This window comes from Gavia stellata, chromosome 19 (genome assembly GCF_030936135.1).
Source record: "Gavia stellata isolate bGavSte3 chromosome 19, bGavSte3.hap2, whole genome shotgun sequence".
Taxonomy (NCBI): domain Eukaryota; kingdom Metazoa; phylum Chordata; class Aves; order Gaviiformes; family Gaviidae; genus Gavia; species Gavia stellata.
The window spans coordinates 4,403,649-4,423,356 of record NC_082612.1 but is presented as its reverse complement, the minus strand read 5'-3'; the positions used below and the strand labels follow the sequence as shown (position 1 = coordinate 4,423,356).

Here is a 19,708-nt window from a genome sequence, read left to right as displayed (position 1 = left end):
CTATATGCAGATTTCTTTTGAGATCATCTTAATTTATAATGAATTTTGACAAAGTTCCCTCTCCCCATCCAGAAAAGGAGGAAGAAAGACGCCAGGAAGCCCACGTCTGCGACTACAACTGCAGTGTAGCTGGGAGATTCGCTCCCAAGCGTTTGTCTGTATAGGTATCTCGGCACTTAAAACTGTTTTGGTAACATTCACGGAAAACTACAAGAAGCAACATAAGAAAGGCAGTTTGAAGTGTGTATCTGCAAGAGAATCTAAGCTTGGCAAAGTAGACGATCAAGCATCTTCAGATGTTAATTGGTGTGAGTACCCTTATTCAAAAACCTTCTTATAGACCAGCATCCAAAATTATTTTTTCTCTATCAAGCACTGTATCAGTGAAAGGTCTCCAAATCTGCTCTAGAGAAATGCCCTGAATGCGGCAGAACTTTGCTAAGAGGTTTTTTTCAGCTGTTTCTGCACTATGGTGAGATGGGGTAGTACTGGGAACAAGGACTGAGCAGTTAGTCAACGCTTTGGACTGCTGAATGTTGACCATATCCTGTATAAATGAGAGAAACCCAATGCAAAAGTTGAGGTGAACCACAAAAATTAAGGTGAGGGTTAGGCAGCAGACTCAATAGACAGCAGGACATCTTCGATGAAAGAATCAGACAAATCTTAACAGCGAGATGAAGACACTACATGAACGCTCATTTTACGAGTTGACTACAGCATCATAAACCAAGTATTCTAGAGAAGAGGGCCCTGAGCACCTGGGTAGAGGTGTGAAAAACATCTGGTTTAAAATTACCACCAGGTGTACATTAAACTATTTGACTGCTAATAATCTTCATGCTCATCTGCAAAAACTTACAGTCTATGTCATTTCTTGCTTTAGTAATCATTCCTCACCAGCCTCAGCTCTTACACCCAGACGTACAATTATTTCATTAACATATAACCATGCTAACATTAAAACACCAATTAATGCTCCACGCAGTGCAATTATGCTCTGTAAGGTGATGCTTTTGTCTGTATTTTTCATAGAGCAGTACTTTCATGACAGCACTTCTAATCTCCTTGAAGGCTGCTGCTTGTGGTTCAAACACCAATTTGTCACCCTTTAATCAACAGATCCTTCAATCCAAATTTCCCTAATTCATGCTGACATGTACAGTGCTTCTTGTAAGGAGCAATTCCTGAATTGGCTCACAATGACATCCCAAGGAAGTTTTGGTATTCCTCGTCTGTCCATTTTTCTAACTCCCATATAATACGTAAATAATATAAACCTAATGTATCCTCTTAGCCACAAGGAACATGTGGAGGCAAGAGTAATTTCCAGCAAATACTTTGAGATTTCCCTAACTATTGTTCAAAGCTTCCATCCTCTCAAAATACGTGAAACACAGTCTTCTCTAACCCATTTTTGCTTCATTACAGAGTAACTGAGAAGACCAAGACAGAGATGCTCTGGATTTTTATTATTTTACAGTGAAATAGAATTTAGCATCAGTTGTTTTTTAAAAGAGCAAACACACCCACACCCCTAGATAAATCAGTTTTATACCACTGAAAGGTATAATTTCCATTAGGATAAGCAAGCCTCAACTGGTCTGCGGTATTTACCAAACAGTGTGGCAGAAGCCAAAACAACCCAAGCAATTTCTTGTATAATACTGGATTTGTTACAGCCATCTTTGAACACATATTGCCCCCACCCCCCAAACAGAAACACATCTCAAAGAAAAAAGTTTGTGACCTCACTGCAGGAAAAATTACAATATCTTAATGTCAAAAATTATGTCACTTGAAAGAAGAATCAACACCTCTCATTTGCTGGCCACTAGCAACTAGTGTTGTACAGCAAGTAAGATAGGAGTAATTTGTCAAGGCACCAAAAAACCCCAGAACTTTATTAAAAGCGCTGATGTCTTCTGAAAAAATCACCAACGTAAACGAAGCACAGCTCAGCTTCAGAAGGAATCAAACGGCCTTCTTCTGTTTCTTACTAATACAGGGGCACACGTGTATTAGGTTTCATATACAAATAAACCTACTTATAGGTACCCACACAAATTAAGGGGGAAAATTTAGCACCCTGGAAATAACAGGGCCAAAGTTTTGCTTAAATGTATGCATGTATACACTAGTATTTTAAATTGCGTCTCTTCACTACAGGTGTACAGATCAGACTAACTACAGCAAATACCGCATACTTACCATGCCATAGAATAAAAACAGAACATAACCAACTTCATGAAAAGTGGTATCTTTCAGGAATATCAAAAAGAGATTAACACAGAATAGCATTAAAAACCTGATTTTGCAAGCAAGCTGGGGAGTAAGAAAAAACTGCTAGGCATATTCATTGATTTCCTTAAACCCTGAATACTTGATAACCATCTCCAGAACCTGTTTCTGTAGGTGATAATTAAACTGTCTTGTTCTTATGGCTGCTTTCTTCCTGAATCGTTGAGCTACTCAAAGGAAATCAGAAAGCAGAATACCAAAACCTATGGCGAGCGCCCAAGCATCTCAAGCTTCTTTGAAAATTTTTATGCAAATGGCACGTGTCCCCTTTACTTCTTACTGTGGCTGTTTCTTCTCTGCTAGTTTTGCCAACAGAATAGTTTCTCAGTTGCTCCAATTACCTTTCTTTTTATACAGAGGTATTTGGGAGAGCAGTGAAGCCCATATAGACAGCCGTGTGAGGGCTGTGGGTTACACAGCTGTGCTGTGCTGCCCAGGGACTTCTGCACGCCTGCCCCAGGAACAGCTAAGAAGTGACTGATTTTGCACCAGTTTTACTCTCCTCCTGTCAGATGCATGTTGTGAAAATGCTCCCCCCACACCATTAGCCACCCATTTCATCTAATACAGGTTCCTGTGACTGCAGGGAGCTGAAATGAGAAATAATTACAATATCAGATCGTATTTGAACTTACAAGAAAGTAACTTTGAACAAAACAGGTATTTCTACAATTTAGGTAGATCAGACCCATCCAGAAGTTTGGTAATACAATTAATAATACAGCAACTTCCTCTTTTTGCAACTGAATGAAGCATGTTTGTGTCTAAAGAGACTATTCCGAAATCAATCTCATCTAACACCGCTATGAAAAATCTTTCGATTTTGCTTTCTAAGAAATGGGTATGACTTAATGTGTACAGAAAAAACACACTCTACCAGGAATGTTTACATAACTTTAAAAAAATTTTAACTGCCTTATAGAAATCTGGTTAAGCATTCCATCTTTCAATTGATTCAACGCTCCCACAGGAAAGAGATCTACATTCAAAAAACATAATAATTTCTGATTTCAAGTATGTATCATGCATCATGGCATATACTGAGAAGAAAGAATTTGCGTATCCTAATAAGCATCCATTTATATACACTCACACACACAGGGCACTTCAAAATAGCATTCATTTGAATAAAAATACACTTCCAACAGAATTTCTCTATTAAATCCATGTTTATTGCTTAAGTTTTATCACAGTGGAGATTAAATTATACTTAATCATCCGGTCAGTGCTTTTGTACCTTCTTTAATGCCAAAAAAAACCATTTAAACCAAGTCATTCATACACTCGAAGTCTTATTACCATCCCACCATTCATCGCCTCTGTGTGCTCCTTTAGTTGCCACAAACTGCAGGATTGTAAAAAGGTATAGCTAATAGGCTTATTTATAATACCATTTTCTTCAAGTATTCAGAAAGCAGTACAAGTAGCTGTACTGTATATTAGAAACATATCTGTACTGTTATTTATTGCTATAGGATAGAGGCTCCTGATGGAATGATAGTGAAATATTGCATCACTGTGTATGAAGATGATCTCAGCATCCTGTAATCATTACAACTCTTCCCATGTTAGTGAACAACACTAGGTAAATGGGTTTCTTTCCTTTCTCTTTCAGGCATGGGATTTCAAACTACAAATAAATAAAGCATACACTCACAACATGTGTAGTGCAAATTCCAAGTAAACAGAATGACATGGAAATAAACCCATAGTTGCCAACTCTGGTTCTGCAGGGCAGTTATGATTTCATGCCCAGCGCCCCGCACCCCTGCCCTCGGTGCACACCACCGCCAGCGTCCCACATCAGCGACAATGATTGAAAGAGATTGTTGCAGGGAGGGGCCGTAGCAGGGGAAGGGGAGACGACCACCTCTGCAAACCTTGCGCTCGGGTGGCAAGGCTTCACCCCGCGCGTCCCGTCAGACCTCGGAAGGAAGGCTGGTCACCCACCCAGAGAGCAGCCTCCCGTCCCGCATCGGAGAATTCGTATTGGCAACTATGCGAAACATGGATTGCGTGGCCCAGACTAATAGAAGGTAATATTTTTTCCAGATACAACCATTGAAAGAGAACATCTACAACATTGCGATTTAGAAAGAACTTAATAGTAATGAGAATTAATAGGAAAGACATTCAGCTTGGAGGGGGAGTGGGTGTTTGTCATTTTTTTTTTTTAAAACAAACCCCAAATAGTGGTTTGATACTGCACAGCTCTGGGCCATTACAAAACCTTCTGCATTAAGCACAGGGCTAGATTTTCTTTTTTTGTTTTTTTTTTGTTTCATTTATTTTTCTTAATTATGCAAATGTACTTCCCACACAGCCACATTTTAAACTGAAACAGACCTCCCTAATATTTTCATGGCATAAATTATATATGCAGAGAAAGGCGACAAATAAAATTTTGTCTAAATTAAAAATTAAGACATATTGTAGACTTGCTCAGGACCCTTTTCTCTAAAGTACTGGTAGTGAGCAGAAGAGTCATGCAGCTTATCAGTAAAACAAGTATGTATTTTTGCCATTTTTCTTCAGTGCTCATTTTATAATTTTTTTTTTTAATGTCTGTCTTCTCAGTCCACAACTTGCTATTTCTTGCACAAAGACTGGGAATTTTTTTTTTAAACAGCATTCTTACATGACATGTTGAACCTTCAACAAAGGAAGCACAGAGCTAGCACTAAAGTTCTCTCAGCTAAAAGACAGATATATTAAAGTAATAAAAAAATAAAAGGCAAAAACCTCTGCAAATAAAAAGAAACCTTTCCTCATTTGGGACACACACATTTAACTTTTAAAAACTGAAAATTCATAAATACGGTCATTGTATAACTTTAGAGAATTAAGGCTTCTAAAAACTTCAGTGCCAAAATAACCTCTCTGCATCAGTATTAAGAATAAAATATTTTCCATTTTAGGTTGTGCTTGCTTTTTTTAAAGACTTTTCTTAGTTCCCTAGAATTTTGTCACATAATATTACATACTGAAGGGGAGTGTTAGAACTGCTTATTGACATTTTAAGTAGTTGTTAGACTAAGTTACAGCGATAAAATTCGATTACTGATCTGATTCATTACTACTTTACATGGGGCAGTTGGCTCATTTCACCTTTTTTTCATGCTTAATGTGGCCATTTCTTCTATACTTGCCATTTGGTATCCCGTTCTGGTAATGTCCATTAACAGCACTATGTTCATCATTTGACCAAAGATGTTTGCTTTGTTTGTGGATAAATTTTGTTATCCTGGCCAAAATATAATAAAGTAAGGCAGCACCCACTAGTACAACAAAGGCAATATCCAGTAAGAAATACTGATATAAAGAGATGCTGTAAACAGCGGCACGTAGATGTTGGGCTCCGTTGTGACGGAGGATGTAATTAATCCAGTATACAGTCCGGTTAACAGGATGACCAGGTTGGTCTTTGTGAATCTCAGACAGCCTCCGGGCCCGCTGCCGGTAGCTGCGGGGAAGAAAAAGAAAGAAAAAGGGAAGAAAGGAAAAATCATCATTAGCGCTCTGAGCAACGCAAGTCTGCAAACATGTAAATACACTTAAGCCTCTTCAGATCAAACAGCGTATTACCGCAGGACTCTCACAACCACCAGCATACAGAGGGCTAGACACAGCAGGTGATCCGTCTTTAAATCAGTCCTTACAGCTCATGGATGAAGAATGACTAGAAAAGCAGACCCCTGTGCGACTAAAGGCAGAAACCCACCCTCCAGCAAAGCTATGAAGAGCCAAGCTGACCCGCTGCCCGAGGGGAATCTTATCTAATCCAAAACGAATCCTATCGAGTGAGACATATTCGCCCTTCCCACTGTGAAGTGGCAACATATCCTGTCTAACACACCGCTCATCTATGCTCTTGTGCAACTGAATTACTAGAGAAACACAGAACAAAGCGAGAAACTTGTTTTTGATTGCACAACAGACTATTTCCACTTGGGTCCAGAGTTCAGCCTAAAACTTTTTATTTTTCCTCAACAGGCCGTCCCCAGCAGCCGATCACAATCACATCAAATTCCTCCTCTCCGCCCTCACCGCAGCTGCAGGGTCAACAAGTTATTTGTGCAGGACTTGCCTTTCTACTAGGGCTAATTGCACAAGGGAAAGGTGATGCAACTGATGTTATCAAGATCTCTTCAGCAACATTCCCCTTCGCTGCGGTTCTGCTGCTCGCTCCTTACAGGTTTCTCCTTTCCCAAGGCAAGCGCCGCTTAGAGACTTTGCCCCCATGAAAGCAAGCGATACAATAAACCGCCAGATAACACGTCATTATTTTTAATCTGGAGATGGTCTGAACATCACTGATGTTTAAAACAGATTGGGAAAAAACTTGTAAAGTGACTCTCACAGAAACACTGCAGTTGGAAAAGACCTGTAAGATCATCAAGTCCGACCACCAACCCAACCCCACCATGCCCACTCAACCATGTCCCGCAGTGCCACGTCCACACGTTCCTTGAACACCTCCAGGGATGGTGACTCCACCACCTCCCTGGGCAGCCTCTTCCAGTGCTTCACCACTCTCTCAGTAAAGAACTTTTTCCTAATATCCAGACTCTCCTTGCACTTTAATATCCCTGAGCAAATTCATTTGCTGGAATTAGAGTTATGAAATCCAGTTCATGGGCTTTGACTCATTCCACCAGAGTAACAAAAAAAAAATTTGCAAAGAACAGACTGGAGTCCTCATAGTCATCATAATTTGTTAGAATATTGTCATTGCAACAAACACAAATGACCTTCCTGACCCTAAGAGGGGTATCACTGGCCAGACCAGGAAAATAATATTTTTATTTTTTTTAAATCAAATCATGGGACTTTGGAAAAAAGAGTCACTCTTTTTGAATACATCCATATTTTTAGCTACAATCCAACCATGCCACCCTACAACCATATCAGTGTATTTTGCTCCAGGCCCCTTAGGCAGCGCAACAGACAGACTGCTAAATACAGATTAATCAAGACACACAAAAAGAGACATTGGTCTGCAACAAGGAATAAGTCAGGACACATTTGTTTCTATAACCCTTCTGTCCTTCACATGGCAACTCTCACAAAAAGCAAATGAGACAATTGAGTTTTGGTACGCTGAGCAACGAGCTTAGCACCCACACAGAAACCTGATCAATTGAGTAATCTTGTGAAATGGGACAACTATCCAAAGACTTGCCCCAACCGTACACGCAAATAAATCCCACCATGTGCTTTTTTCCCTTGTACAACGGTTTTGTATATACATATTTATCTCATAAACATAACTTAAAATAAAAGCAAGAAACAAATCGTTCATTCCATACCTGGGATCATTAATAACTTTTACTAGGGCTTCATACAATTCACTCTCAGTGACGGTCTTCCAGTTCAACAATATTCCCATGCCTTTGGCCTGCACACGAGTCATAGTATCATAATGGTCTCCAAAAAGGGGAATCCCCACCACCGGGACCCCATGGTACATGGTTTCAAAAATGCTGTTCAGACCTCCATGACTAAGAAAAGCTTTAATGTTAGAGTGACCTGAAAACAGAAGAGGCATGAAGATCAAAACAAACCACTTGCATTTCCTTAATGTAAAGTTATTGAACCAAAGGGGTACAACACATTTGTCACCATGCTTCTACGGCTGCAATTCAGGAAGGCAAAAATGAATGCAACTTGTTTTGAAGTTCTCCTCCTTAAAGCCACTCTGCTGAAATTTCACATGCATTGGATGACTTCCTTATACACTAAGAGAAAGGGAACGGCCAATGCAAAGAAAATTCTCATGTATACGAGTTGTGTAAAATTATTAATGGAGTAATTAATATACATTGTTCACTCCTGAGTAGCTGCAGGTGGTGACTACAACCAGTTTAGCAGTACGAATGAGCCAGGCAGAGAGTGTTCTTCCTCATTATTCATACGAAACACAAGCTATTCAGTGAACAGACAACTGATGTTACATTCTGTCTGAAGCTTCACATGCCTTACTTCAGGCTAGCAAGATCTGACAATAAGGATAACCACCTTATGTACTGGAAAAATGAGACTGCCTCAGAGCAATTTGGTAACCAAAACAAATCTACCTGGTTTCAAAGTCATTTGCCTAACCACCACACTATGATAAATACTCCAGCTGACGTGCACACGCACTGACGCACACGCATGCTTAACGCATTCATCAGCGCCCATCGTAGCACTGGAGCTGTTTCTGCAAACACACAAACATCCAGGCATCCCAGAGACAGCCATAAATATTCTGTGGCTCCTCAGATCTGCAATGTATTCAGCTACCCTTCGACAGGGAAGGGAAGGAAAAAATAAAATACGTAGACTCTAACATAGTCTTTACCAAAAGATGGAAGAACACCAAGTTTCGTCTCTGCACCTGAGAACCCGGAGTACCTCAGGTTAGTTAAACAGAAGGGTTATTATCAGCTTGCAACACATGCCCAAGTTCTGTTAGAGCTTTCTTTGGAGAAAAATAAATGTGTATATATACAGCATCACCTACAGACCCCTAAGACTTGTTGCAGTGCAATGTGAACAGATTCTGTATGCTCAGTTTTATGACTCTTCCACAAAGAGACCAGGGAAAACAATACCATGCTTTTTCGTAACGGAGAAATTAACAGTTACAGTCATCAGTTCCCTAAAATAGCAGATTCAAGAAAATTCTATTTATTTATCTTTAGTAATTATATTTTCTCAAACTGTATAGCTCCCACGGTATAGAAGACACTAGTCAAAAATTTTTCCCCATTTATTAGGCCAAATAGTCTCTGGAATAACTATGTCCTTCTCCACACAATTAATGTCAGGAAAAAATTGATTTAGTACCAGGGAAAGATAATTAACATCAGAAAGGTGTTTGATTTCTTCATCTTGAAGTTCTGGCGAATTCTATATTCTTGCTCTATGACTTCCATTACAGAAATTATCCTAGATTTATAATGACTGCTAATTCAGTAGAATATTGTTGGAAGTGCAACCTGAGCTTGAGTGAGAACAAGCAACATATGATCAAAACAGATACTCACCAAGGAGGTCATTTTGTGGTAACCATTCTATCAGCTTCGTATTGTTGCCTAAATTCCTTGGTTTGTTTCCTGAAAACCTAAACCAGTAAAATTAAATTGAAGCCGAGTTATGAAGACCTCCAAAATCGATAAACTCAAACCAGAGAATCAAACCAAGCGACCCATGAGCCCTTAGCAGATCTCCAGTGACATGGGGATACTGTTCACTCACTATTACAAGAAAACAAAACAGGCTCAACCGACATGCTGTAAATAGCTAATAATTGCCAACTTAATATTTTCATCATTCAGTTTCTTTGCAATATGGCTTGAAATGCAATGTTTTCTATTAACATACTGGCAACGTAGTTCCTTCTCAAAGCATATATAAAACTCTTACCACTGTGACTGGTAGGAAGTTTTATAACCTCTCTATGGCTCCGAGTCCATTGCTCTACTGAAAACTCTGGCTGGTACTAGATAAATAACTCTGAGACCATCCCATCAGCAGAAAACCAATAATCCCTACCATCAACACGAGGCGTTCCCTTTCAGTTGGCCAGTTTCCCGTAGCTCTTGATAATTGACGCCGTCTTATTTTAAAAGGAGTTGCTAATACCAGGAAGGGAAAGGCTGACAGCTCAGCTTATGAGGCAAGAAGCTATTGATGAAAAGTTTGGGATCAGACTGTGAGACAAGTGTATTTTTCTTACTTGCTCAACTGCCTGAAACCCAATGGCAACGTCTTGCTCACCTGAGTTTAGCCCATAAAATACAGGCTCAAAGTACAAACTGATTTATATATGAGCGTTATATGCAGTTAATACAGAAAGTTACATATATTCTAAACAGAAAAGAAAGAGGGAAAAAATTACCCGTGACTACTAGAGCATAGAACTGTTTTGTGATAGCTCCATCAAACGACTTAAAAATGTTCTGGTTATTCGAGAGCATTAGAACTATAACTTCAGAAAGAATCACCTACATATTGCCAATTAAGCAAGGCATACATCTTTACAACTGACTTGTACACTCTATACATTGAAAAAAGCCTATGTTATTTATGCTAATTTATATAAAAGCAAATAAACTATGTTACTGGTTTGGGCTTTAACTAGTACTCCATAATCAGAAGCGTGTAAAGAACTACAAAGATTTTCTTGATTTGGCATTGTGACATACGACTGCCAAGCAGTACTACCTTTCTCATTTCCAGAAATATCTAGTATAAAAACCACCTGCGTCCAACACAGACCACAGGTCAATGACCTGGAGAACAAAAAAAAAAGAATCAAAGTAAAGTTGGACTCATAATTTCATATTTAGGTGTTTAATTATGGATCTCAAATTCCCACTGGGGTGACTCAAAGCCACTTGCTCAGCTCTCCTAAAGACCATGTCCTACACCTAGTCCCAGGGACACCTTCCCATTCCACAAATAATGATGGAAAGAAACAGCAGGTGGGTTCCCTTATCCAAAAGGCTGTTCAGCAGATAATAGATTGCAGGTAACAAAAATAGAACAAACTAAAAAACATAAAAAAGCATTGGTAAGGAAATACTAGTGAGGAAAATGAAAAATTTTAACAGAAGGCTTCAACTGAAATTGTTGCAAAATTGTTGCTTTTGCATTAAAAAAAGTTATCCCCAACAAAAATCCATTCAAATTTATTTACTACAGAAAGTGGACACCTCCTACAGAAAAACATTCCAGGGAAAACATGATAAAACAAAAGAAAAGCAGCAAGATCAACTGGGACTAATAATTAATTACAAGCCAAGCAGCACTGCAGGCTTCATAAGGAACAAAAAGTGATGAGATGTTTACTACAACTACCAAAGGTTCTGTGCCACGGCCTGAAGAATTTCCATTTTCCTGTTCGTTATGGGGTTCACTATTTCAATTACCCAGAGGGATGAAAACGGTCCCTAAGAGATGGCAGGGAACAGGACATTAGATAGATTGCTAATGCAACTCCGAAAGCGCATCAAGGACAGCAGTCATAAAGTGTAAGACACTGATTATTTGGAAACCAAATGATTTACATGAACTCCTTTGAATCACAATCCAGAGCAACACTCCATGTGAAGCGGAGATGACTAAACAGGTCTTGCATTTTTACAGTAAGTTTAGAGAGCCACTCAAGACGTTTTTAGAGCCAGGAAAGCTTATTACTGATTTTTTACTCCTGCAGATTTTTCTTACTCCAATTTCTGACAGATAAAGACAAGTGAGAAAAGCAATTATGAAAGTCTATATTTACAGATAAAAGAGGAGAAGGAACCCAAAGAAAAGAGAAAAAAAAGAAAACCTAGGATTAACTCATCAGGATGTCATTCTTGCTCCCTGCGGTGGCTTCTGTATCAGAAACGATGACAGGATGTCACAAGTGTTATAACCTCAGACTCTCTTTTCACTGTCCCTAATCCTTCTAGGATATAAACTTGGCATGCCTTATTCTGCCACAAAATCATTGCTCCTCCTTATTACCAGGGGACTGCAACATTTCCACAAAGAGCATCTTTCAAAAGAGTCAGGTCCTCTGTGCCACCCAGCCTGTCTCCATTTCAGCTTCCGCAACTCTAGATCAAGATGGCACAATAGGAAACGAGCGCACTTCAAATCACCCCAAGTACATCTATCATTGCACTTACCTCCAAATAACTCTCTGAGGCAGTCTCGCCAGAGCATGTGCTAACTTATTTGCTATATCTTCTGACAGGTATTTCACTCCAGCTCCAAATGAGACGAGGACAAAGCCATTTTCGTTAGCACCGTTCACCCACGTTTGGAGATCCTGTTAAAAGTGAAAATTTATACTGAGCACTATAGAAGCATAGGTGAACCACAGAAACAGATTAAATAAACACTGCTTAGGAAAAACAGTTGTTGGTCCCTATGTTACTTCACAAGCCAAGTTTCAAAAGCCATAAACATTTTGGAAGTTATTGAGTACAATGACTCGATGATTCAGAATCCACGGTACAGGCAGATTCTTCCAGGTTTGTTTTAGCTTCTGTATTAACAACCAGTTCCGTAAGACAATTTGTCCTTTAACTGATCAGTTGACTCACATTCACAAGTTAGCACATTACATTTTAACTCAGCAAAACATAAATAGATCTATCTCGTAGTATCAGCCTGGAAGTATAGCACAGGAGATACGTGAGTGAAGTCTGGGACTTAAATGTGTCATTTCTAGCCTTAAAGAAAGTGAGACTACTTCAAAAGGGTTCTTTTTCTTTCATTTATAAAAAAACAATAAACACAACTTGAAAGAAGCCAGAGCTTCAAAAAATACCTTCGGTTTCCACTGCTCCAGTATTTGAAGGAGCAAGGAACAATATTGCACTTGTACGGGAAATACAGGGTGGATGTCCCTCTTTCTTGTATCTATACACCTTATCTTACTTAGGTCTAACTGTGCCTCTTCCTCAGCAAGTTACCAGTATCATATTGAATACACAAAAGCGTAACAAAAACCGAAGCCCTTTACATCCTTAAGCTCATCCTCCTCCTGTAATTACTCTGAAATTAAGTCTCCTGCAACGTAACTTTGCTAACCCTCTTGATTCAAGGGCTGCCTCAACTTACACATGGAAGGCAACAATGCCGAAAGCATTGCTCAGAAGCACTCCGAAAGCAGAACCGACATCAGTCTCCTGGAGGTAACCTGACAGCCACGCCATGAGATTCAAGTTCAGAGGCAGCAGCTTTTACGGCAGGGCACCCTGCAGCACTTCTGCTGCAGCAGGATCAGCCCCCCGCCTTCTGCTGCACAGGGCTTTGGGGCTCTCACCGAGAGATGCTCAGCCCACACGTGGTCACTGGTGGGAGCACCCTATGCACAACCACGGCTGGTCCAGGGTTTCATCACACTAAACACCTCCGTACCTTGGGTCCAGCCACAGGTAATTCCTTCACTGCTGATGCTTTGGGCAAGTCCCAGTTAAGTTGTAGAGGAGACCGCAACATCCAAATCCCGAGGTTGACTTGGTGGAAATGGGGTTTGTGTCACTGATGCCAAGGCGAGCCAGCAGACACCACTGCCGACCGCCACCAGGACAGCAGGGCTCTGCAGGGTCGGGGGAAAAACCATCCTAGCATACGAGAGAGTGCAGAGCTGCCAGCTAAACAAGTCTCAGACACAAGAACAATGTCATTTGGCTTCGGGGCTTGGAGGAGGGGAATGACTGAGAAAAGGTAAAAGCCCCAGTGTACCCTTTGCTTTTGGAAATGTAGATTTAAATCCTGTTTTTCCAATGCAACTGTTGGCAGTGGGAACTAAAAAATTATACCATTGACATACAGATATGTCAGTCTGCCAAAGAATAACTTATATTTCCCAGGATATGGTTTAATTCTGGTCTCACCAAATTTAAGCATAAGCCTGCTCAACACCAGTACAGCAATAGGAAATGAGTAAAAGGAAAATTAAGAGCCCTGTTCACAACGCACCTCTTGTCCTGGTAATAAATAGCAGGCCAGACAGTAAGAGTGATGCTGTGCTGTCGTATTTGAGCACAAAACCACAAAAGCCAGCAGGCATAACGAAGACCTGCACATTACACTGGGGGTTGTATACTAGTCTCTGCCATGCAGTGAAAAAGGGATTTCCATTTTCTCATAAATCCACACTTTTTAATTTTTCTTCAGCCTTTTCCAGTGCACTTTCTTTTCCTTTTTTTTTCCCTACATCTGTGGTGGGAGGGAGAAGAAGGGAAAGGAGGGGAAGTGTCTGCGACCTGCCTCGAAGCTGAATCATTTATTACAGGCTGAACTTCTGACATGGAAGTTTCTAAGCGGTTTTGTGATTTATTTGAAGTTTGTCCTTGAATTTTACTTAAGGACCTAAGGCATGCTGCAAATGTAATTACATTATAGTCACTTTTACTTAGTGGTTCAACTAGTTACATCTTGAACTATTTCCTATCTGTTGTTTAAAGCTTAATAGAAAATAACCTTTTGTGGGCTCTAGGACTAACCATTCTGAAAAGCAATCAAGTATCACGCTGTAAAAGACAGCTCTCTGCCCATTTGTGACATTCGATCAAGTTGCATTCTGAGAGCCAAAGTCACCTGTTAGAATGTGGTTTTCTTCCGACAACTGAAAGAAGCCCAGGCTTCCCAGGCTCTGATCTTCGTAGGGCATTCACCCACCCTGATACCTGCTGAAGGGGCAGAAACCTGGAGGTTTCTGGAGTTCCTTTGTGATGGCAACTCCATGACACAGGTGCTCAAGAAGCCAACAAGAGGACACACTCTGCTGGACCTCATACACAGAAACAAGGAAGACCTTGTCTGAGATGCAAAGGTCAGGGGCAGCCTTGGCTGCAGTCACCATGAGATGGAGGGGTTCAGGATACTGAGAAGGCAAGGAAGACGACAGCAGCATCTCCTGGACTTCAAGAGAACCAACTCTGTCCTCTTCAGAGACCTGCTTGGAAGAATCCCCCTAGGATACAGCCCTAGAGAGAAGAAAGGTTTGGGAGAACTGGTTGATATTCAAGCATCACCTCCTCCAAGCTCAAGCATGGTCCATGGTGATGAGCAGGAAGTTAAGCAAAGGTGGCAGGAGGATGAACAAAGGACTCCTGGCAAGATGCAGATATACAAAGGAAGCATACATGAGGCAGAAACAGGGACGGGTGGCCTCGGGGGGGATATACTGACTGAGCTTGCAGGGATGGGGTCTGGAAAGCCAAAGTCCATTTGCAGCTAAATCTGGTAAGGGACATGAAGGGCAGTGAGGTACATGAGCAGCAAAAGGAAGACCAAGGGAAGCACAGGCCCACTGCTGAATGGGACAAGGGACCTGGTGACAAAGAAATATGGTAAGGGCTAAGGTACTCCATGCTTTCTTCATCTCAGCCTTTAGTGGTAAGGCTGGCCTTCAGCAATCCCAGGTCCCTCAGACCACAGCGAAAGTCTGGAGCAAGGAAGATGTACCCTCAGCAGAAGATCAGGCTAAGCTACTTTTAAATGAACTGGACATACACAAGTATATGGGACCTGATGGGATGCACCCAGAAGTGCCAGTAGGCAACCGGGAGCTGGCCAATGTCACTGCAAGGCCACTCTTGATTATCTTTGAAAGGTCAGGGCAATTGGAGGAGATTGCTATGCTTAGGGGGGATGTGGAAAAAAAGCAAGTGTCACTTGCATTTTCATGAAGAAGGATCCAGGGAATACGCAGCTCAGCCTCACCTTGATCCCTGGAAAGTGATGGAGCAAGTAATCCTGGAGGTCACTTCCAAACATATTAAGGACAACATGAATGGAGCAGTCAGCGTGGATTTATGGAGGGAAAAACCATCAGCTTCATCAACAGTGAGAAAACTGGCTCGGTGAATGCGGTGAGAGCAGTGGATGTTATTGACCTTGACCTGAGCAAGGCTTTCAGCACTGCCTCCCACCACAGCCTCACAGACAAACTGATGAGCTGTGGCCACACAAATGGACAGTGAGGTGGGACTGAAAGCTGGCTGAACCGTGAGGCCCAAGCGGTTGTGATCAGTGGCAAAGTCCAGCTGGAAGCATGTTTGCTTTTTAATAAGGACAAAAACAGGATAGCTGGCACTACTGCTCAAATGTTTCTCATTTAGCATCGGGAACTCCTACCTGTGACTCCTTATGCTTGGTCAGACACGTGGTTTCTGCTGCTAGAGATCAGTCTGTTCTAGCTGAGGAACAGCTCCCAAGGCTACTGCTCCTCTGTGCTTAATTAGAAATTCTATGAGACTTTACAACTCTGATGTATTCATATGATAAGAATTATACATCATTATGTAAACACAGAGGAGGTATAAATATTTCCTTATAATGGAATTTCTAAAATAGCATTCAAAAATCCCCGTGTATAATAACAAATAGCTATTAAGTACTTAGAATTTTATGCAGAGAAAAAAAGAAACTTTACTATGAACCATAGAATTAGTCACCCTACAAACAGGCTTTTTACATTTTGTTGTTGTGCAATAGCAAAGCAACCTGCTTCGCGTTATTATGGCTAATTTCATAGCCAACCCTTTGTAACCCTTCCCTTTGAAGGTAATCCCACTGCTTCAGTAGAACATAACATGTACAAAGGGGAACTTAAAATCTTGACAGGCAAGACAATATTCTGCCATCAGGGATTTGTTTGCCATATTAAACGGGATTACATAAAACAAATAAAAATCAACAGGACACAAACTGGTTTATTTTGTATAAACTGAAGCTTATTATCCGAGTGCTCCCTCTCCTGACCCACTTCCTAAGTGTGGCAACACACAAACGCACACTCGTAAGCTCTCAAACTGGGATCCAAGCAACAGAAGCTTGTATGGGAAGATTTTAATTAGCTTCAGAAATCAGACATGCTTCCCCTACAGACAGGTCCACACAAGGAAGTACCAGTGGAATGAGGTTTGCCATGCTCCGCGTTGGCCAGGTGCAAATCAACTCCGATCCAACAGGTACGTAACCATTAACACAAGTGCCATGGGCAGGGACTTACCTCAGACCAAACAACAGCCTACACGGCTACCATGGGCTTCCAGACCAGAGCTGGATGATGCCTGGCTAACCCAGATCAGAAGCAAACTTGAAGTCATCCTTGGTGTTTCTTTCAGGATGCTAGATTAGAAAGAATATGATTTTGATTCCTCACACAGTCAGGGTCAAAACTTGAGAAGATCCAGAAGAGTTTCCACTCAGCTTGTCGTATTTTGGCATCAGCTGGAAGGTTCTTCCCCCACCCCACCCCCCCCACCCCTCAAATTCATCCTAATTTTAGTTAAGCTTTACATCATGCTGGTAGCAAGAGGAATTGCTTGCCTGCCTTTGATCTGTAGCCCCTTTCCAATCTGCTTCCCCAGCGGGGTGCTGGTGATCAGTACTGTGCACGGGCTACAGAAAATGAACTACAGACTTGTCAGGACAAGGGTTCTCCTTGCATACATCTGTGTAATTCCTGGCATAACACAACCTTAACTAAATGGGATCACTAAGCACTGCTAAAAATGCAAGAGTTGGATAAAAATCAGGAAATGAAGAACAGGGGACTTAGACTGCCTCCTTGCAGAGCTCCCCAAGTTCGTGACCTAGAGGAGTCCATTATTCTCACGTTCTTTTAACTTCTTATAACTTCTCCTGACAGCTTTTTAGTGCAGACTTTTAAACTGAAGATCTAGTGAAACTGAATCCAAGTCAGTGGCGTTCGCAGGTCTTTGGTTACAAGATAGATCTGAACATCCTGGTACAATCAGCTGGGCCACGGCACAAAGGCTCCGTATTTTCTGGTACCTCCCCTGTTCTTTATGTGGCACACAAGGTATAGAAGTGATACTCACAGTAGATAAAAAGCAGGTTGTGATCTTAGCATGTGAAAGAGACTAAACACTTCATCAGCATTATTACGATGGCTATGTATGTCACTTAATTCACACATATGCATTCCTAACATTTACTTTAGGAAGCACACCGCAGTGACTGTGATGCAGGACAAGCAGTGCAAAATACAAGCTTCGAGCAATTCCCGCAAAGCCTGAGTCATGGAAGAGAACACACTGATGCCACAGGACAGTTTTATTTGCCTAGAATTTCAGCATATCTAGCTACTATAGCCGTTAGTCACCTTCCTACCTTTCCGTTCATTAAGGCCGTATTAGCCCCAGCACCCCAGGTACCAGTCTCAGTGAAACCACCGCTCCAACACCCTACGCTAAAAACTTTCACAGACTCTTAGGCTCATCCCCTGTGAATTCACCCCTTTCTTTTTCTTAAATCCGCTTACACTTTTGACCTCCAGCGCATTCCGTCTTCCCGATCTAATTACGCACTGAGTCAGGATGAGTCATTAGAGCGGCCGTCAATTAAAAACAGCGTTCCCCGTTCATTCAGGCAGCATTTTACAGCTCCTCGCTTACAGCAGGGAAGCGACCTCCTTTTGCCCCGTTTAAAGGATGTTCAGGTTCACTGTAAATTCAGTGAGACTTTTTTAATTTAAGGAAAGGATACCTACTATTTGATATTACAACTTTTGAGGTCTAAATCTACAGTAAAGGTCTGGGGAGGGGGGCTATTACATGATGAGCTGCATTACTGAGCCTTCCTCAAACTTCAACTGAACACTGAAGTGAGACGGAAACACCTTTAACTTCTGCAGTTAATTCAAACTTTACATACACATGGTAACAACAAGCACTTCTTTAAACGTTATCTCTTTCAGCAACTTTAACAGCACACCTGATCACTTTTTTTCCCCAGTATAAGTATTTTCAGTTTTTGTTGTGTAGAAAGAAAAACTCTTGCCTCAATTACTTGAAGTCCTAGCACAGTCAGCAGACAACATTTGCTTCGCTGAGGCTACTCTGCAAACTTGACAAACTGACCAGAAGCTTACAAAGAGAGACCCGGCTTTCCCCTTCCAAACTAAGAATCAAACCTCAAATAATTATAACCCCCAAACCTCAATGAACTTGAAAGCAAAATTTTCAATAGAATTTCTGTTAAAAAAACCCCACCCCTTAGAGATCAGGCACTCACGTAACTTGTAGTTGAAGAAGCATTAAAAATGTAATTATACTTCTTTGTAAGGTCACACAGAAAACAAGCTGGCATTAATGAAGTATTAAGCTGGATACACAAGGTGCATACCAGGATTTTCCAGAAATTTTAAGACACTTAAACATAGCTGAAAAGTCTGAGTTTGGAGAGGTATTTGCAAAAGTGACTTGGGTAAGGGAGGCTGTCTTCTCCAGGCTCTCTCAACAGTCAGTGGAGAGGTTCATCCAAAGGATAAATCTGAGCTCCTACAGCTAGACACATCGCACCTCTTCCTGCCCATCCCCATCTCCTCACCAGGCACAGTACGACCTCAGATGAGGTTAGCCCACACGAAAGACAGAAAACCTGTCAAGTCTACTATAGCACATGTTCAGCTTCTGAACTGAATCGTGAATTACATTCTCTAACTGAATTTGGTTTTCATCCAATTATAACTTTCTATACAACCCCAACAAAATATCACCTAATACATACATAATTACCATTTTCACTTGAGTGATTTAAAAAATAATAATCAATGCATGCTAAGGTATGAAATGCTTAAGGGAGCCCCAATTACAATACTGTGCCAAACCCTGTCAGGCCTCTGCCTGTTTTCATGTTAACTTCTGTGCAAATGCGTGTTCTTTGGGCAAAATAGTAGAAGAGTGAGAGACTGAAATTATAAACTTTCTTTTGAAGCTCCCTACCTGTTCATTCAAACCTCTAGTTTCACTTACGTTGACTGACTGATCCTGGTACACAGACTCCTAGAGGAGGTACCGATTCATCTTCGACCATATTCCACATCAGATGCACTTTCTAAACCTTTCTAATAAATGGTAATTAAACACACTTACAGGTCTCA

At 41.0% G+C, this 19,708-nt stretch overlaps 1 protein-coding gene across 1 annotated transcript in view; it reads right to left on the bottom strand.

Annotated features, from left to right (window-relative positions):
- Positions 1–5,400: 5,400 nt before the first annotated feature.
- UGT8 (UDP glycosyltransferase 8) overlaps positions 5,401–19,708 on the bottom strand; it is a 30,632-nt gene continuing 16,324 nt past the window's right edge. The window contains exons 3-6 of the mRNA XM_009814953.2: positions 11,967–12,109; positions 9,333–9,409; positions 7,611–7,830; positions 5,401–5,764 (exon numbers count right to left, since the gene is read on the bottom strand). Of these exons, the coding sequence (XP_009813255.2) occupies positions 5,401–5,764; positions 7,611–7,830; positions 9,333–9,409; positions 11,967–12,109 (804 nt within the window). The remainder of the gene's footprint in view (positions 5,765–7,610; positions 7,831–9,332; positions 9,410–11,966; positions 12,110–19,708) is intronic.